This window comes from Apodemus sylvaticus, chromosome 18 (assembly GCF_947179515.1).
Source record: "Apodemus sylvaticus chromosome 18, mApoSyl1.1, whole genome shotgun sequence".
Lineage (NCBI taxonomy): Eukaryota > Metazoa > Chordata > Mammalia > Rodentia > Muridae > Apodemus > Apodemus sylvaticus.
Window position 1 is genome coordinate 65,622,186 of NC_067489.1, and position 15,564 is coordinate 65,637,749.

The following is a 15,564-nucleotide window of genomic DNA, read 5'->3' on the forward strand; positions in this document are numbered from 1 at the left end:
TGTGGCTCATGGTACATCCACCAAGCTCTAGTGGGTGGGCTCACACCTAGACATATATTGATGACATGAACTGGAGTCAATGAGTGCTTTTAAAAAATTAAAATTTAAAAAAAATAGGCATGTAGTTAGAGGTAGAGAGGTAAGAGTGGACTGGAGAGAAGTTTGGGGAAAGAATTTAGAATGAATATGATCAAATGTATTATTTAAAATTCCCAAAGATTTGGGCAGTGGTGGCTAATGCCCTTAATCCCAGCACTTGGGAGGCAGAGGCAGGCGGATTTCTGAGTTCGAGACCAGCCTGGTCTACAGAGTGAGTTCCAGGACAGCCAAGGCTACACAGAGAAATTCTGTCTCGAAAAAACAAAACAAAAAAACAAATAAAATTCCCAAAGATTTAATAAATTTTTAAAGCAGTTTTCCTAAACTGGGAATCAGATATTGTCCTCTAAAATTATGGTATAGCAAAGCAGAAGAAAGGCAGAAGTAGGAAGATAGTCACAAAAAGGAGTCACATCCTCCACACACAAGGTTTGTCCTCTGCTTTGGAAGACTAGGAGCTGAGAGATAAAGAATGACTTCCGGTTTGACAGTCAGTTACAGAACGGGTCAGTCTATGTTCTCATCTGTTCCACGATGTAAACCAGGACCTAAACAAAAAGGTAGCTTATTTGAGAACAGTCTGAGTACAGAAACTACACAGGAGTTCCCTCCCTTCTGAACACAAGTTTCAAGGCAGCCACTGGCATTCGTATATAGACAGGACGAAAACATCCCCAAGGACATGAGACTAAATCTATGGCCACCAGCTAGTTACAGTACACTTTCTTCCCGTCTCTAAATCCTGAATGAATGCTTTGCCTAAATCAGATAGTAATTAGCCACGGTCTTATAAACAATCCACGGAGCACTCTGCACTCTCTGGTACTTTCATATGCATTATTCTATTTCATAGTCATTACATTCTACAAGTAAAGAAGCTGAGAGCCCAGTCATCCTGGCCAAGGCCACAGATGGTAAACAGTAAGGCTGGAAGTTGAACATAGCCCTGCAATTCCATGTTCAGTTTAACAATTCCTACAGTCTCCCCACCCAGTGCTGGTGACTCTAAGCCAAACACAACAGCAGACCAAAGGGCTGACTGAACCCCACCCTCAGACCAGCAAAGCAATGGCTAAAATCCTTACGGGAACACAGAGCTTCAAGACAGAGGTTTTCCAGGGCTTTTTGAACCCGTGACTATCCTCCAAGCACTCGGAGCTGCTCAGATGACCTGCAGCAGTGTGGGCAGAGCTGGGCCTGTCAAGTCCATTGGGCTCTGGGTGACAAGGCCCAGCTGTGCAGGCAGCCTCCCTACAAGGGCACTCCCAAACATTCCAAACCCTGTGGAACTAGGAGGGACTCAACTGTACAGAGACATAGAAAACCTGACAGGACTTTCCAGACCACATTTGTACTTTTACACCAGAAAGATAGTTTTGACTAAAATCCCCCCAAAACTTCATAGACTGTCTTCCAAGGACACACTGGGACTTGTCAGTGGCGGCTCCTGCTGTGAACAAGGAACAATTTCTTTTTGACTTTCACCACTGGCACTCTATTTTTTTCATAATATTTTTTAAAACTAGATTAAAGATCTACTTTAACATTTGTAAGGATAATAACCCACACTGAACTATTAGTCAAGATAAAAAAGAAAGGCTGTCATTAATGATATAAACTACTAACACAAGACAATTATTACTGTTGCCTTTATAGACCCAGGGTCTCAGCCATCCAGGGCTGATTCAAAACTGCTATGTAGCCAAGACTGGCCTGATTCCCTGCCTGTAATTCCCGAGTCTGAGATTACAGGTATACACACCATGCTCAGCTCAAGAAAAGTATTTTAATCAAAAGTTTTAGAACCACAGTCTAGACATAAGACAATGCACTATAGCATAAAAAGTCTTATTTAGAAATGATGATTAAATTTCCCTTGACTATAACAGCAGAAATAGAGCAATTTGGGGGGAGTAAAAATAGATTTGGTACTTACTTTGTGCTAGCCATTTCCACAAATTTTGCTTAATCTCAATAATGAAAAAGATATCCACAATAATAGATCAGGAACTAAGCTATCCATAGTTCATACTGCTACAAGCTGCCAGCCTTGGAGTAAAAAGATCCAAAGGGCAAAGCTGGAGCTACAGATAAGCCCATAAAAACAGCTACACTGCACGGCAGAGAGCCCTGCATCTCGGGTGAGTTCACAGGAACAGTGCCTGCATTTCAGCATTTTCTACCTATCACCTCCTGTGTCCCACATACATATTGTCCTGTTCACAACAGTCAAAGATCCTAAAACTGAAATGGCATCATGGGCCCGAAACCAGAGAAGTTTTCAAAGTATTGAAGAGGCTATACTTGACTATCCCCACTCCTCCTCTGCCCGTCACTTTTCGTGGGAGACTGCATCGGAGAAATGACTGACCGGAGGATGAGAAATAGGCATGCTGCCTGCAGCCTGACCACAACGCCCATGGATGAGGATGCGGTGAACTCCTCTACACTCTACTAGTGTCCCTAACACAGTCTTCCTGAGGACCTGATAGAGGAAGACCTTCAGCAATGGCAGCAGCCCAAGTTAGCACATTGAGCTTTCCCTAGTGCAGACAAACTACTTAAATGCTTTCACATGCTGCAGTTTAGTTAGCCTTTATAAGAGCTATCCCTCAGGAGAGATACCATTTGCATTCCTACTTAACATATGAAGAAACTGAGCTTCCTGAGTGCTTAGGGAACTTATGAGAAACCAAATCTTATGAACTAGAGGGAAAATTTAAAGCTATGGGCCTGTGACCTCTAAGCACTGTACTATGCCTCTCACAAACATGTTTAGTGCATTTTCTATAACATGAATTCTCTCTGTACTTTGAAGGAAGTAAAACAAAATATCCAGATATAGGAAGTCAAAATTTAATAATAAATAAATGGATAGATAGATAGATAGATAGATAGATAAAAATAGCCACTGTAAAGTAATATAAATAGGATCTATAAATAAATAAATAAATAAATAAATAAATAAATAAATAAATAAATAAATAAATAAAATCTGTGATCAAGTCAAGAATTGGCAACTTGACCAAATACATGCACATCGGCAAGCTAGTTATATAATCAATTTCCCTGAGAATTCGGGACTGATACTCTCAGTTTTGGTGGGTATGTCTACTAATCCAAGTCTCTGAGGATGGGTGGGGTTATCAATGGGTCATACCCACTCCTCCCCTATTCAGTTCTTCAGTGTTGTTGTGGTCCCTTATGTCTGTGTCTGTTGAGCATGACAGCAGACAGACTCCTTTCCAGAGATGAGTCAAAGCTGAAATAGACTTTTCCCTTAGATAACTGAATAACCTTTAAAGAAGCAAACCCACCCCTAAATTCTAAGATAAATCATTTTCCTATATTAACTACAAAGCCAACTTTGTTTCAGGGATGGCACAAAGAATGGAATCCTTGTGGAACAGAATGGACCACGAAATGGCCATGCTCACCGTGGGGGCCTTCTGCCCACTCCAAGTTCAGAGTTTCCAAAGATGCATTCAGAGTCTGAGAGCACCAAGCTATGGACAATTGCCTCAGACAGCAATGTGGCTGAACCCAGGAAACTCATGTGCCCAAACACCTCCATGCAGTCAGTACCCTCCTCTGTCAGCCTTACTAAAAATAGAAAAGCATTTTAAGTTTTTCTCCAAGACTGTCCTATAATGGTTTATATTTGAAATTAAACATTTTCAAACCCGAGGGATTTTCTCTGACTACATTTGTATATAATCCAGATTGCCTCAGACCAGGGACCAGACAAAGACGCTCAACCCAAATTCCTGTTACCTCTCTCAGCAAACAGTCTGCCCCATGAATCTGTCAGGAATACGAAGAGGACGTCCCTGGCTCCATCTACTCAGCAAACTTTCATCGTCCGTAAGGGCTTTTTACCGTACTTCTGACGCTGCTTCTGTGTGAATACACACTGCTACACACTGACTGAACAGTGACATTCTCCCACAATGCCACTGTATCCCCTTGGGGGCTGCCTGTGGGATAAGAACTTGAAAGAAGTTGAAGGAGTCCTGCCCCTCTTCCCAGCCTTCCTTCTAACAAGCAGCTTCCCTCCAACAGACCTACTTCAAAAGTCCAGACCCAGTGAAGTCACACATGACCTCATAAACCTCCCAGTTAACTGTTTAAAAGCCAGAGGCAAGCCAGCAGCGACGGAGGAACAGCAGATTTCTCAGCATAATTGGGGTAGTTGCTGTTTAAGGAGGAGAAAGGTTCTTTCAGCACCATTCTAAACTAAGTTGCTGGAGCACAGTCTCCTATAAAAGCACTAAGGTTTTAGAAGTACTATGCTAAAAAGAACTTCTAATAGCTCACTCATTCTGATTGAACTAGCCTACAAAACAGACTTAGTTCCTTTATTTTATAACTAGTTATAAAGGCATGTTTGATACATACTGCAGTGGCTGCTGTTTTTCTATTTTCATTCTGACTTGGTTTCTGTTTTTTCTGGAATCGCCCTGTGAAAATATTTATTGTCCTTTTGTTCAGATTCCACTATAGTCAGCCAGAAGTGGACAGGCCACACTCACAGCTGTCAGACAAGGGCAACAACTGCCACAGAAGCATCTGGGTGGGGGGGTGGGAGGGGGACAGGGACAAGAGTAACTGAGAAATCTGATCCAGACCCAGCCTCCAGACTCGACTAATGGATACCAGAGTCTCTACCAGAGCTCCTAAAGGGTGAGGGGAATCAATTGACTGCAAGGTTTTCCTTGCCAATTTTCCCCCTCACCTGAGCTATGTTGTAGGATGGGAAGAGGAAGAAGAACTAAGGGTTACCTTATCAACAAACATATCAGATTGCATATGCTCGAAGAAAATGGAGCATGTACATTCAAGAGTAGTTCACCAAAACTGATGACACTTTCCATAAGTTTTTATTCCTAAATAAGTACCTAGGCCTAGAGAAAGATTCCCATATTTACACAGAAAGCTATCTGTTATACAAGAATAAGTACACATTGCCATGTTGTTAGAGATAATAATACAAGTTTAAGAAAATAGAAACATAATTATAATGTATTCATATAATGACTTTTATAGCTATTAACCTATAAGATAGGGTTTTAAATTAAATAAATGTATTTTAGATGTTGGGGGGTGGGGAACAGTGATGCCACAGGAAACAAAGAGAAGACATCTATATGCAGTCTAAATATGCGAAAAGACACTCCCTAACGCCCATGGACAGGAGTCAGAGAGGAATGATAAACATCTGCCCCAGAGAGGGAAAGAGGTGAGAGGTGGTCCTGAGTCTAATCCAGGTGTGATGCCTGCTTTCCCAAAGTGAATGATGAAACCACAGGCTCACTGTTTTCTGCTCTGTTTTCTGTACTGTTTGGCATGTCTACAATGTCACCTACTTGGAATGGGCTGTGTGATGGCTACACTTTAAAGAGAAACAGGACCTGTTCACAGGATGAACAAGATTCATTCCTGACTCCCAGTTGCTGAAATCCAAGCACCTGCGGCGTACTCTATCAAAGTCTCTGTGCCTGTACCTGTCTGTCTGTCTGTCTGTCTGCCCCGCCCCTTAGCCCTTCTGTTGTTCCCTCCCTGTCTCATACCCCAACAACCAATTCCATATATCAGCCTCCTCTAAGGCCTTCCTCAAAAAGCATCGCTCCAGGAGAGTGTGACACCACATTGCAATTACCCTGCCCTGGGGCCTCAGCCTGGCTCCCCAGGCCCAGCCCTCCAATTATCTCGGAAACAGCTGAGAGCAGTTGCTCCTTCAGTTGGTCAGTCAGTAAGACTAGTGTTCAATCCATCCCCACCACTGTATCAGAGATCTCTGAGGCCTCAAGATAAAGACCTGAGAAGTTTACAGCCTAGTATGTGAGATGGAACTGTACTTAAGTATAATGTTATGAAAAACCCTAAAATACCTAAGTGATTGCCAAGTAAAATATACTTCAAAGATTTGTTTCACAATTATTTAATTCAATACCTCTTCTTCTCTCTATATCCTAAAGACTATAATATTAATCTTGGCCAAAAAAGTCATACTATCTTGAGCTGAGGCTAATAAATAGAATATTTTAGACAATAGGAAAGCTATTAGCCAGGCAGTGGTAGTGCACGCCTTTAATCCCAGCACTTGGGAGGCAGAGGCAGGCGGATTTCTGCGTTCGAGGTCAGCGTGGTGTACAGAGTAAGTTCCAGGACAGCCAGGGCTACACAGAGAAACCCTGTCTAGAAAAAAAAAACAAAAAAAAACAAAAACAAAACAAAACAAAACAACAAAAAAAATCAAAAAAAAGAAAAAGAAAGCTATTATAACTCCCTACATTTCCAAGTAATATGAGGTGTTCAGAACTATCATTACACATAAACAATATATTAAGTCCATCTTACCATAGTCCATTCATATAGAATGAAGATGTTGTAGTGATCATTCAAACACTATTATTATTGACAATATAAATTTTTGAGGGCTCAGAACATTTTAATAAATTATCAACTCATACCATATTGGTAAGATGTTAGCTCAAATAAAAAACTGGAATAAAATGTGAACTTAAGAATCCACATAGTTCACCATTAAACATGTTCCTAGGGGAAATATTAGCACCATTTGTACCATATCAGATATACACGAAATCATTTGTATGTTCATAGCCAGAACACTCACTTTTTCTCAGCTCTGCAGGAAGATTCTACCCACCACAAGCACATTACTGTAATAAACCTGCAAGGACTTCATGCTGCTCGGCTGTGAACTCTGCCTCTCATCAGGTTCCGGTAGGTCTTCTTCAACTTCAAAGTACTTAAAAGTCCCACTGAAATGCAACTAAATGGATCCAGACTGAGGTCTGGATCACCCTAAACTGATACCTATGCTGCTAGGAGTGGCAGGGGCCTTGAAGATCTAGGCATCACATCACAATCACCTGGCAAGCTGTCAATGTGCTGCCTCCCCCACCTGCCCACCCCCACCCATGCCGCCTCCTCAACCCCCACCCCCTCCCCACCCCCCCACCCCCACCCCCACCGGGAAGGAAAACAGTCCCAGAGAAGCAGAAACAGAGAGACTATTTCTAATATGTCCTCAGTTTTGAGAGCTAGAATTCTAAAACTGTATAGCTCAAAGATGCTCTATGGCCCAGTAGGTCCAAATGTCAGTGTGTGTGTGTGTGTGTGTGTGTGTGTGTGTGTGTGTGTGTGTGTGTATGTGTGTGTCTGTGTGTGTTTGTTATTGTTGTTACGTGTGATGTGTATGGGCCCACACAGGATATGACTCATATATAAAGGACAGTTTTTAAGAGTGGGTTCTCTCTCTCCATCTTTGCACAGGTTCAACAGATCAAATTCAGACTGCCAGCTTTCTGCAGCAAGTACTTTTGTCCACTGAGTCAGCTCACCAGGCCCCAGAGAACTATTTCTTCAAAGACAGTCTGTATCCTCTCCCTCCCACAAGCAAGCATTAGTGCAGACAGGGCATTAAGGGACCTCTGCTGAAAGAATGTCATCATTTCCTCCCACAGTTAAACACTGCACTGATGGTGACTTGCTCAGCCAGCGCAGAGAAGCATCTGAGTGCAGCAGATGGGAAGAAATACACAGAAGCACTGCCCAAGAGACCTTGAACACTAAGCCCTGAGCAGGCTGCCTATAGCAAATCCCTTCCCTCAGGGCCCAGGAAACCCTGAGGAAGAGGAAGAGGAAGAGGAAGAGGAAAGAGTGTTCAGCTCATGGAAGGCTTAAAAAATATGAAGTCTTCATCCAACCTGAAAGAGAAGAGTTCCTGCTCTGTCTTTTTAAGCATCTCTGTCTCAGAGGGGTCTCTTTGTCAGTATAAAGATGTGCTTAAGTCATATCTGGAGATGGCAAAGCTAATCTGTAAGGATCTGGTAAGTGCTCAGAAGTATCTCTGAACCAAGGAAACATAAATCACCTCTTCTGTCTTTGAAGGGATAGCCCACAACTCTGCTGTTGTGCTGCCCTTCAGCTAAAAGCATGAGTAGACATCTTACTTAGTCACTGATTCCAAGCATCACGTGAATGTCCTAAACCATTGCTATTGTGTGTGTGTGGGGGGGGGGGGGGAATGGCTTAGTATTGGTTAAAGCATCTGCTACTACTGTTCCTTAGGTCACTGTGTCTCTGTGCCAGCACTAATGGACAGATATGCTCTCTGCAGATCAATCGAAGACCATTGTAAAAAGACTATTTCTAGCTTCCGAAAGCAAACACTAAAGTGCCTTTCTCTAAATTTGCCAAGCATACACACACACACACACACACACACACACACACACACACACGCAGGAATCCCTGACAGAATCTATATAGAGCAAAAAGTCACACATTCTTCTTTATTCTAGAAAGATGCAGATGCGTTCTTAATTTTCCATTTCTTAAATTTGGTTTTAGTGTTTCTGAGGGTTAGCCTTTAACTTACTATATATTTGAGGCTGGTCTTTTTTTTTTTTTTTTTTTGTCTTTTTTTTTTTATTTGATATAATTTATTTACATTTCAAATGATTTCCCCTTTTCTAGCCCCCCCCCACTCCCCGAAAGTCCCGTAAGCCCCCTTCTCTTCCCCTGTCCTCCCTCCCACCCCTTCCCAGTTCCCCGTTCTGGTTTTGCCAAATACTGTTTCACTGAGTCTTTCCAGAACCAGGGACCACTCTTGAGGCTGGTCTTAAACTCCCAATTCTCTTGCCTGCTGAGCTACAGACCTGGATCTATGTATTTTGTCTGGGAAGCTAATTAATACTGGATGAGAACTGTAACATCTATTAGATTAGATTAAGATTAAAAATCTCCACCATGAAACAACAAAAATATTGCATTGGTGTGCATATAAAAGATTAACAGCATCTCAACAATGAGAAGTGTTAGCTATCCAAGTTTGTTATTTAAGGCCACAGCCCTCCTTGCCATAGCTTCTTGCCTCTACACCTTTATCATTTGACGCTGCATTTGATAAAAAAGACCATCTAGCCAATCATCATACCAAAATCTGGAAAGCCCGTGTAAATTACATTTTGTACAAAAAAATTAGTAGGGTCCACAATGGACACTCAGGTTCTTCGGTGTATAACCATCCCCACGACCGTTGGAAAAGTGTGTATCAGTAAGAGGGTGATCCTAGTGTCCCTCCAATGACCTTCAATCCCACAGTCCATCAACCCTCCAGTAAAGGACTGACCACTGTATTTCACAAATGCCACATGTTTAAAGCTGAACTTGCCAGGTGACTCCTACCAACCTGGATTCTATGAGTTAGATCTGTGTTTGAAGTCTAAAGTCACCTTGACCCAACCCCAACTGTCCATATTAAAACACTGACTCAGTCTTCGTGTATTTTTTGCTTTACCAAGATGTTTCTTATCTATTTTACTATTATACTTCGAACAATTACTCACACCTTTGTGAAAACCATGAACAGATTAAACCTCACACTCTGCAAATTCATATACCCAAATTAAATTAGTTAGTTAAAGACACTTCTGCTTTACCAAATAAAGGATGGATTTCCACAAAAGAACCGAGCTGGCCAAGAGGAAGCTGCTCTTTATCCCCATGTTTATGCCCCATTCTGCAACCCCCTACTGCACAGAGCTTTATATAGGAAAGCCCTGTCACAAGAAGCTCTGAAGGCTCAGGGCTGGGGCTGTACCTGACAGCTAGCCAGCCTTGAGGAGGGGCTGCTGGACTCCCCCCTGCAGCTTCCTTCCGCTCTCAGCAGCAGAGCTCTCATTCTCCTATGTTTTCCTAAGCCTCCGACACTGTTAGCCACCTGGTTATCCTTTCTTGACTTGGTTTGTTTGTATGTTTACTTGTTTTGGCTTCATCTCATTTGTTACTTCTTCCATTATAATAGTTACTATTAATTTTCTATTTGGGAGAGATTCCGCTTCTTCACAATGACACTCCTACTAAATAACTAAAGTAACATTCAAAATTAGGTTTCACTGTGACCTCTACAGGAGCGCCCCGTCCACAAATGCACAAAACAAAACACACAAAACAAAACACACACCTGAGTAAGAATTCTCAAATGGGAAAACAAACAAAAACAAAAACAAAAATATATAACTTCACCACTGAAACCACTTCAGAAATTTAGGAAGAGAAAAATGAGAACTTCCTTTCCTGTAGGAAAAAAAAAATATTCTGACCATAAAAAGCTTAAGAGATTCCTGGAGCTGCGTCTGCCCACTACTAAACCAGGAGGCAGCAGAGTGCCCTGCCTCTAACGACAGAAGAACAGTTCAGAGTGCCATGTGCCTCTGAGACACTTAGGAAAGCTGAGACTTTACATTCACCAGCTAATCAAACACCGAGTGATGTTACTCTCTTACTTTAATAACTATACATATGCACATGCCTTTTAAATTGGGGTGCTAGAAAATTTCCTTAAATTATACTTTAGTCACTTGCTTTATCACTGTTCTTTCAAGTTACGTCTTCCCAAGCAGAAAGCACTAAGGAGAGAAAAAGGCTCAAGAAGAAATAGCATAGCAATCCCTTTGAGAGGAAGGAGGAGGAAGGGCAGGAGGGAAGCAGAAGACCACAAATACCAACTTCAGGGGACTCAACAGAGAAGCACTTCCCTCAGGCATATCAGCTGCTCACAGATGCAATTCACCTCTGCTGCCGAAGTCCTACCCTGAGAGAAAATCTAAGAAACTGAACTATAAAACATATTTTCCACACAACTAAACATATTTTAGAGCAGTTTCTTATAGAAGAGAGAACCGGGAAAGAAGCTGCTGACATATTCCTGTACTTGCTGTCTCATTTCGCCTCTGTCCAGACCCAGTTCATCAGAAATGGACATTATTCACCACGGTTCCTGGTGACAAGGACACGTGTGGCTTGCAGTCTTCGGGTCAGACAACACTTACTGGTTGGAGCTGTGGTCATCTCCTGATAGGCCTGCGAGAGAGAAACACCCAGACACAAAGGAACCCATGGGGACGTGTGTGACTGTAAGTCTCTAATTATCCTTTCTAATTCTGGAGCCATGTGACTGGACTTCACATAGCCTGCTGAACCCTGGGGGCCTGAGGCTCGAGCTGGACCACTAAGGGAGGGAATGCTGCTCTTTGCTCCTTCATTAAAATATTGCATTACATAGCAGGGCTAGGTGAGCCATTTCCTGCTGACAGGCAGCTTCATGGTCAGCAGTCAGAGCATCCTGGAAGAATTTAACTATTGCTGTTCAAATGGGATCCAGGATCTCAGCCGACTTTGCTATTTCTATATAATACTTTAAAATACACACAGTAAGGTAAGTACTCAATGAACCTTCCCAACTAAATATTGAATATGAGAGATCAAGGGAATTTTCTTCTTTGATGTATATAAGAAAGTAGCTACTAAAACAAACTTGAAAATTCAAAGAGGAAAGGAATTTCTACCACAAGAGACCATTCCCAAACAACCACACACACACACACACACACACACACATGCGCGCGTGCGCAGCAAAACAGTAGCAACCAATTCAGCATTTGGAATTAAGTTCTTGAAAATAAATAAATTCAGACATCTGTCTATATAGAAAGAAATGAGAACAAAAAAGAAATAATCATTCTATATAAATAATAATTATATAAAAGACCTGGAAGTACAGGACAGTGAAAACACTTGTCTAGGAGTTAAGCAACTTGAAGTCAGGTATAAGATCTGGCACTACCAGATGCCTTTGCTTAATTTTACCAGTCAAACTAGAGCACTGATTTTGTTGTGGTGGTGATGGTGGTGGAGGTGGTGGTGGTGGTGGTGGTGGTAGTGGTGGTGGTGGTAGTTATAAATAATGTTATATAAGGTCCCTTTCAAGGTGTAAAGCTTTGTCTACTTATAACAACCTGTTATCTTGAGCCAACTCAAAGAACACTAAAAAGTTCCCAATCAAATTGGTCTGTCCTAAGCACTGGCAGTGTACATCGAAGTGGGGAATCACCTTGTCTGGAGTCCTGCAGAGGATCATGGTGTGAAATAGTTCTTTTCTACACTGGGATTTGGTCTTTCTTGCCTTAGCCAAGTGACACAACTGAAATCTTACTTCAAGATAGCCCAAAAGATTTCACTATCTAATCTGTCATGCTAAAACAGTAGCAGCTACTCTGGTGTTATAAGTACTTAGCTCTGTCCATACTAAGGTTTGAGGCCTCTGCTGGCTAATTTTATATCTACTTAACACAAGCTAGAGTTATCTGAAAGGTGGGAACTTCAACTGAGAAAATGCCTTTATAAGGTCTGGCTGTAAGGCATTTTCTTAGTTATTGGTGGGAGAAGGCCCAGCTCATTGTAGGTAGTGTCATGCCTGGGCTGGTGGTCCTGGGTTCTATAATGCAGGCTAAGCAAGCCATGATGAGCAAGCCAGTAAGCAGCACCTCTCCATAGCCTCTGCCTCAGCCCCTACCTCCAGATTCCTGCCCTACTTGATTTCCAGCCCTTGCTTTTGATGATGAACTGTTACTTGGAACTATAAGTGAAATAAACTCTTTCTTCCCCAAGTTGCTTATAGTCATGTTTCATCACAGAAATGATAACCCTAAGACAGAAACGATTCTGACAAGTGATAATTACTTCTTCAATGTCTAAGCACAGAAGTACAAAGGAATAAGCCTTTTATCTAGTATTTTGTAGGCTGCCTAATGTCTCTAGTTTCTTACCTTCACTGACACACCTCTCCTGTTGCTTCTGAGGTAGAATGTCACAGCCCAAAGCACCTTAACTCTTAACCTGATTTTGTGTGCAACATAAACAACTTCTATATGCCCCAGAAAGTTGGGTTGGAAGCACACTGAATTCTTTTACATACATGTTCTACAGTATTTTATCAAAATTTGCAGTCACAAAAGATGAGAATAAAACAAACTAAAATGGCAGTCCCTATTGAAAGACAGACACTTTCTCCAGAACGGTGCAGACAGAGACACTTTAGGAACACTCTGCTCACGGCCACACTCGTGTTCTAGAAAGGCTTGCTCGAGAATCTCCTTTCCTTGGGGCAGTCCTCTCAGCATCACATCCCTGGATACATCCTTCTCTCAGGGGGCCCCCCTTAGGCAGCCCACTTCATGATACAGAATATCTAACAGGAGTTGGCAGGCAGACCCTGCTAGGTGCTTTCTGCTATATTAACCCTTTAATTCTCATTAAATTAGACAGTACACAGAGCATCAGTACCCCATTTTGAAAACAAAATTAAACCAGAGTGAATAAATATATTAGACCAAAACTTTGCCCTTCTGAGACCTTACGTGCTTTTCGTCTTACTGTGAACCAAGTTATCTATCACTACCTGTTTCACAGGGAAGCATCTACAGTATTGAGATGTTTAGGTTCTCAATTATGGTCCTCCAAAGGACCATAAAACTATGCTGGTTACAGGAAATGCCAACACAGGACAGGCTGTTGGAAAAAAACAGCGTTACTGAAAACCTGTAATGTGGACAGAATTTTAAAGAAAAAAGCACTGACATTTTTCATCTGCCTTCACAATACTATATCCTCATTTAGGCTTCCCTTCACCACCATCTTAGATACAGAGAGAAAACACATTTCAACACCAAATTCATGAAGCTTACACGGTCTAGCATTCCCTCCCTGCTGACGGAGATGCTAAGTGGCAGGCAGATGAAGCAAGGAGGCAGGCAAGAGGAGGTGGGGCGCAAGAGGAGGTGGGGCGATCACCTGGGAAACAGGTGCCCTGCCTAAGCGGTCCTTCAATCTCAAGATGGGCATCAATGGTAGAACAGAGAGAACTATGCGAAGCTCAAGCTCTCTCTGTAGCACCAGCCACTGTCTGGAGCCCGCAGCATCAGCACAAATAACTACATGTTGCAGCTATGTACTTGGTATCCACTCACACAGAGTAACCCAGGAGATGCCCACCACCTGCCAGCGCGACAGACCACTGGAGTGCAGTTGCTGCTCTCTTGAATACCAAGCTGTCATTTACTCCCGTCATTTGCTTTCATTCCCAGAAACTGGCCAAATTCATTTAAGATACACCCCACACACACATTTCCCAAAGAGAGGATACCACAGAAATCACCACTGTGAAATTAATGAGAGTGGCACTGCTACCTTCCCCAGAAGGCGATCTCCTGAGGGCCTCTGGTGTAGACAGAGTTGGCAGAATCGTGCAGGCCGTTGGTGATCCCTGTAGAATAGCCCATCACTATCCCACCATCTGCCGACACGCTCAGCACATCATGATGGTCCCCCACAGAGGTCCTCTCCAAGAACTGACCACCTTCTTTAATGCGCTGCTGAATCATTGGAGTAAGAGGCATTTCGAAGCTAAAATAGCTATCCGGTTCTGAATACAGTGTCTCTAATGACTCTGCGCTGTAGTATAAGGAAGTATTGTCCAAAATAGTTTCGAATTGGCTGCTGTATACATCAGTGGAGTCCTCCGTATATCCAGGCCCAAGAATATCATCATCTCCTCCTCTAAGGTGCTCCTCTTGATCGAGAAACCTGGAAAATTAGTGAAAGCAAAATTTTTCAGTGTTGAAACATTTTTTTCTTTTCAATTTCCTGCCTTTAACCAACCATATAAGAAAGATAGTGTTGTATACATGTGACTGTTATATTCTCTAATCTTATGGTTTTTTTAACATATATGGGAAGAAAGCTAAGAAGCCTCCTTAGGTTAAAGTATGCCCTCTAGGTTATTTTATGTGTGTGAGCATTTGCCTGAATGTATGCATTCCTGGAGCCTGCAGAAGGTAGAAGAAAGTATCAGCTCCCCTGAAACTGGAGTTAGGGATGATTGTGAACGTTTATGTGGGAATTGGGAACTGAATCCAGGTCCTCTGCAAGAACAACAAGCGCTCTTAACTACTAGCCTAAATCCCCAAACCCAGGCTAAAATATTCTTAATACACATGTCAATAATCTGTAGAAATTTAATAAAGTTTCAAACTAGTTTCCTATATCTTTTATAGTGTATATTTGAAATACTAAATTTTTTAATCAGTCCTATCCAGATCATATGAGTATCATCATTAATTTTCAGAGAAGCATATAAATATCATATAATCTTGATACAGCCAACAATCAGTAAAAGGGTACCGAACTTCTACTGGTTATTCATACTTTCTGACTTGAGACCAGAAGCTCCAGGGAGGACCCGGTCAGAATCCAGAGGCTGCCCTCTGCTGATGTGAAGTAGAACTGCAGGCTTCAGGTTCACAGCTGGAGAGTACCTAGTAACTTCTAAAAAGCTAACAATTATTGTGCTCTTCCCTCCCTGTGCACATCAGCAAGTCTACTGTTGCTGTCCTTGCTCACCTCATATGTATGTGAAGAACTAATATCCAGCAAGGCCTTCAAATACTGAAATGAACATTCAGACATCTTAGATAAGACAGTGGTTAGAGCGGTACATCAACTGTTAGAAAAACATGGCCCTGAATCACTGCTGGGTTGACGACATGCCATGTAACTTCACTGACTTTGCTTAACCTCTCTGAACCTCTGATTCCT

The 15,564-nt window shown here is 42.1% G+C and overlaps 1 protein-coding gene and 1 long non-coding RNA gene across 12 annotated transcripts in view; one reads left to right on the forward strand and one right to left on the reverse strand.

Moving 5' to 3' along the window:
• Nucleotides 1–15,564, reverse strand: part of Psd3 (pleckstrin and Sec7 domain containing 3) — a 528,621-nt gene that overhangs the window by 247,810 nt on the left and 265,247 nt on the right. For 8 of the 11 annotated variants that reach the window (XM_052162839.1, XM_052162837.1, XM_052162836.1 and 5 more), the window contains one exon: nucleotides 14,158–14,553. In XM_052162839.1, coding sequence (XP_052018799.1) covers nucleotides 14,158–14,553 — 396 coding nt within the window. Of the gene's footprint in view, nucleotides 1–2,035; nucleotides 2,130–3,873; nucleotides 4,155–14,157; nucleotides 14,554–15,564 lie in introns of those variants that run through there. The other 3 variants (XM_052162844.1, XM_052162843.1, XM_052162842.1) reach the window with 2 other exon arrangements.
• The window catches only part of LOC127668947 (uncharacterized), a 47,809-nt gene continuing 42,924 nt past the window's right edge, over nucleotides 10,680–15,564 (forward strand). The window contains exon 1 of the long non-coding RNA XR_007974248.1: nucleotides 10,680–11,045. This is a non-coding gene — a long non-coding RNA (uncharacterized LOC127668947). The remainder of the gene's footprint in view (nucleotides 11,046–15,564) is intronic.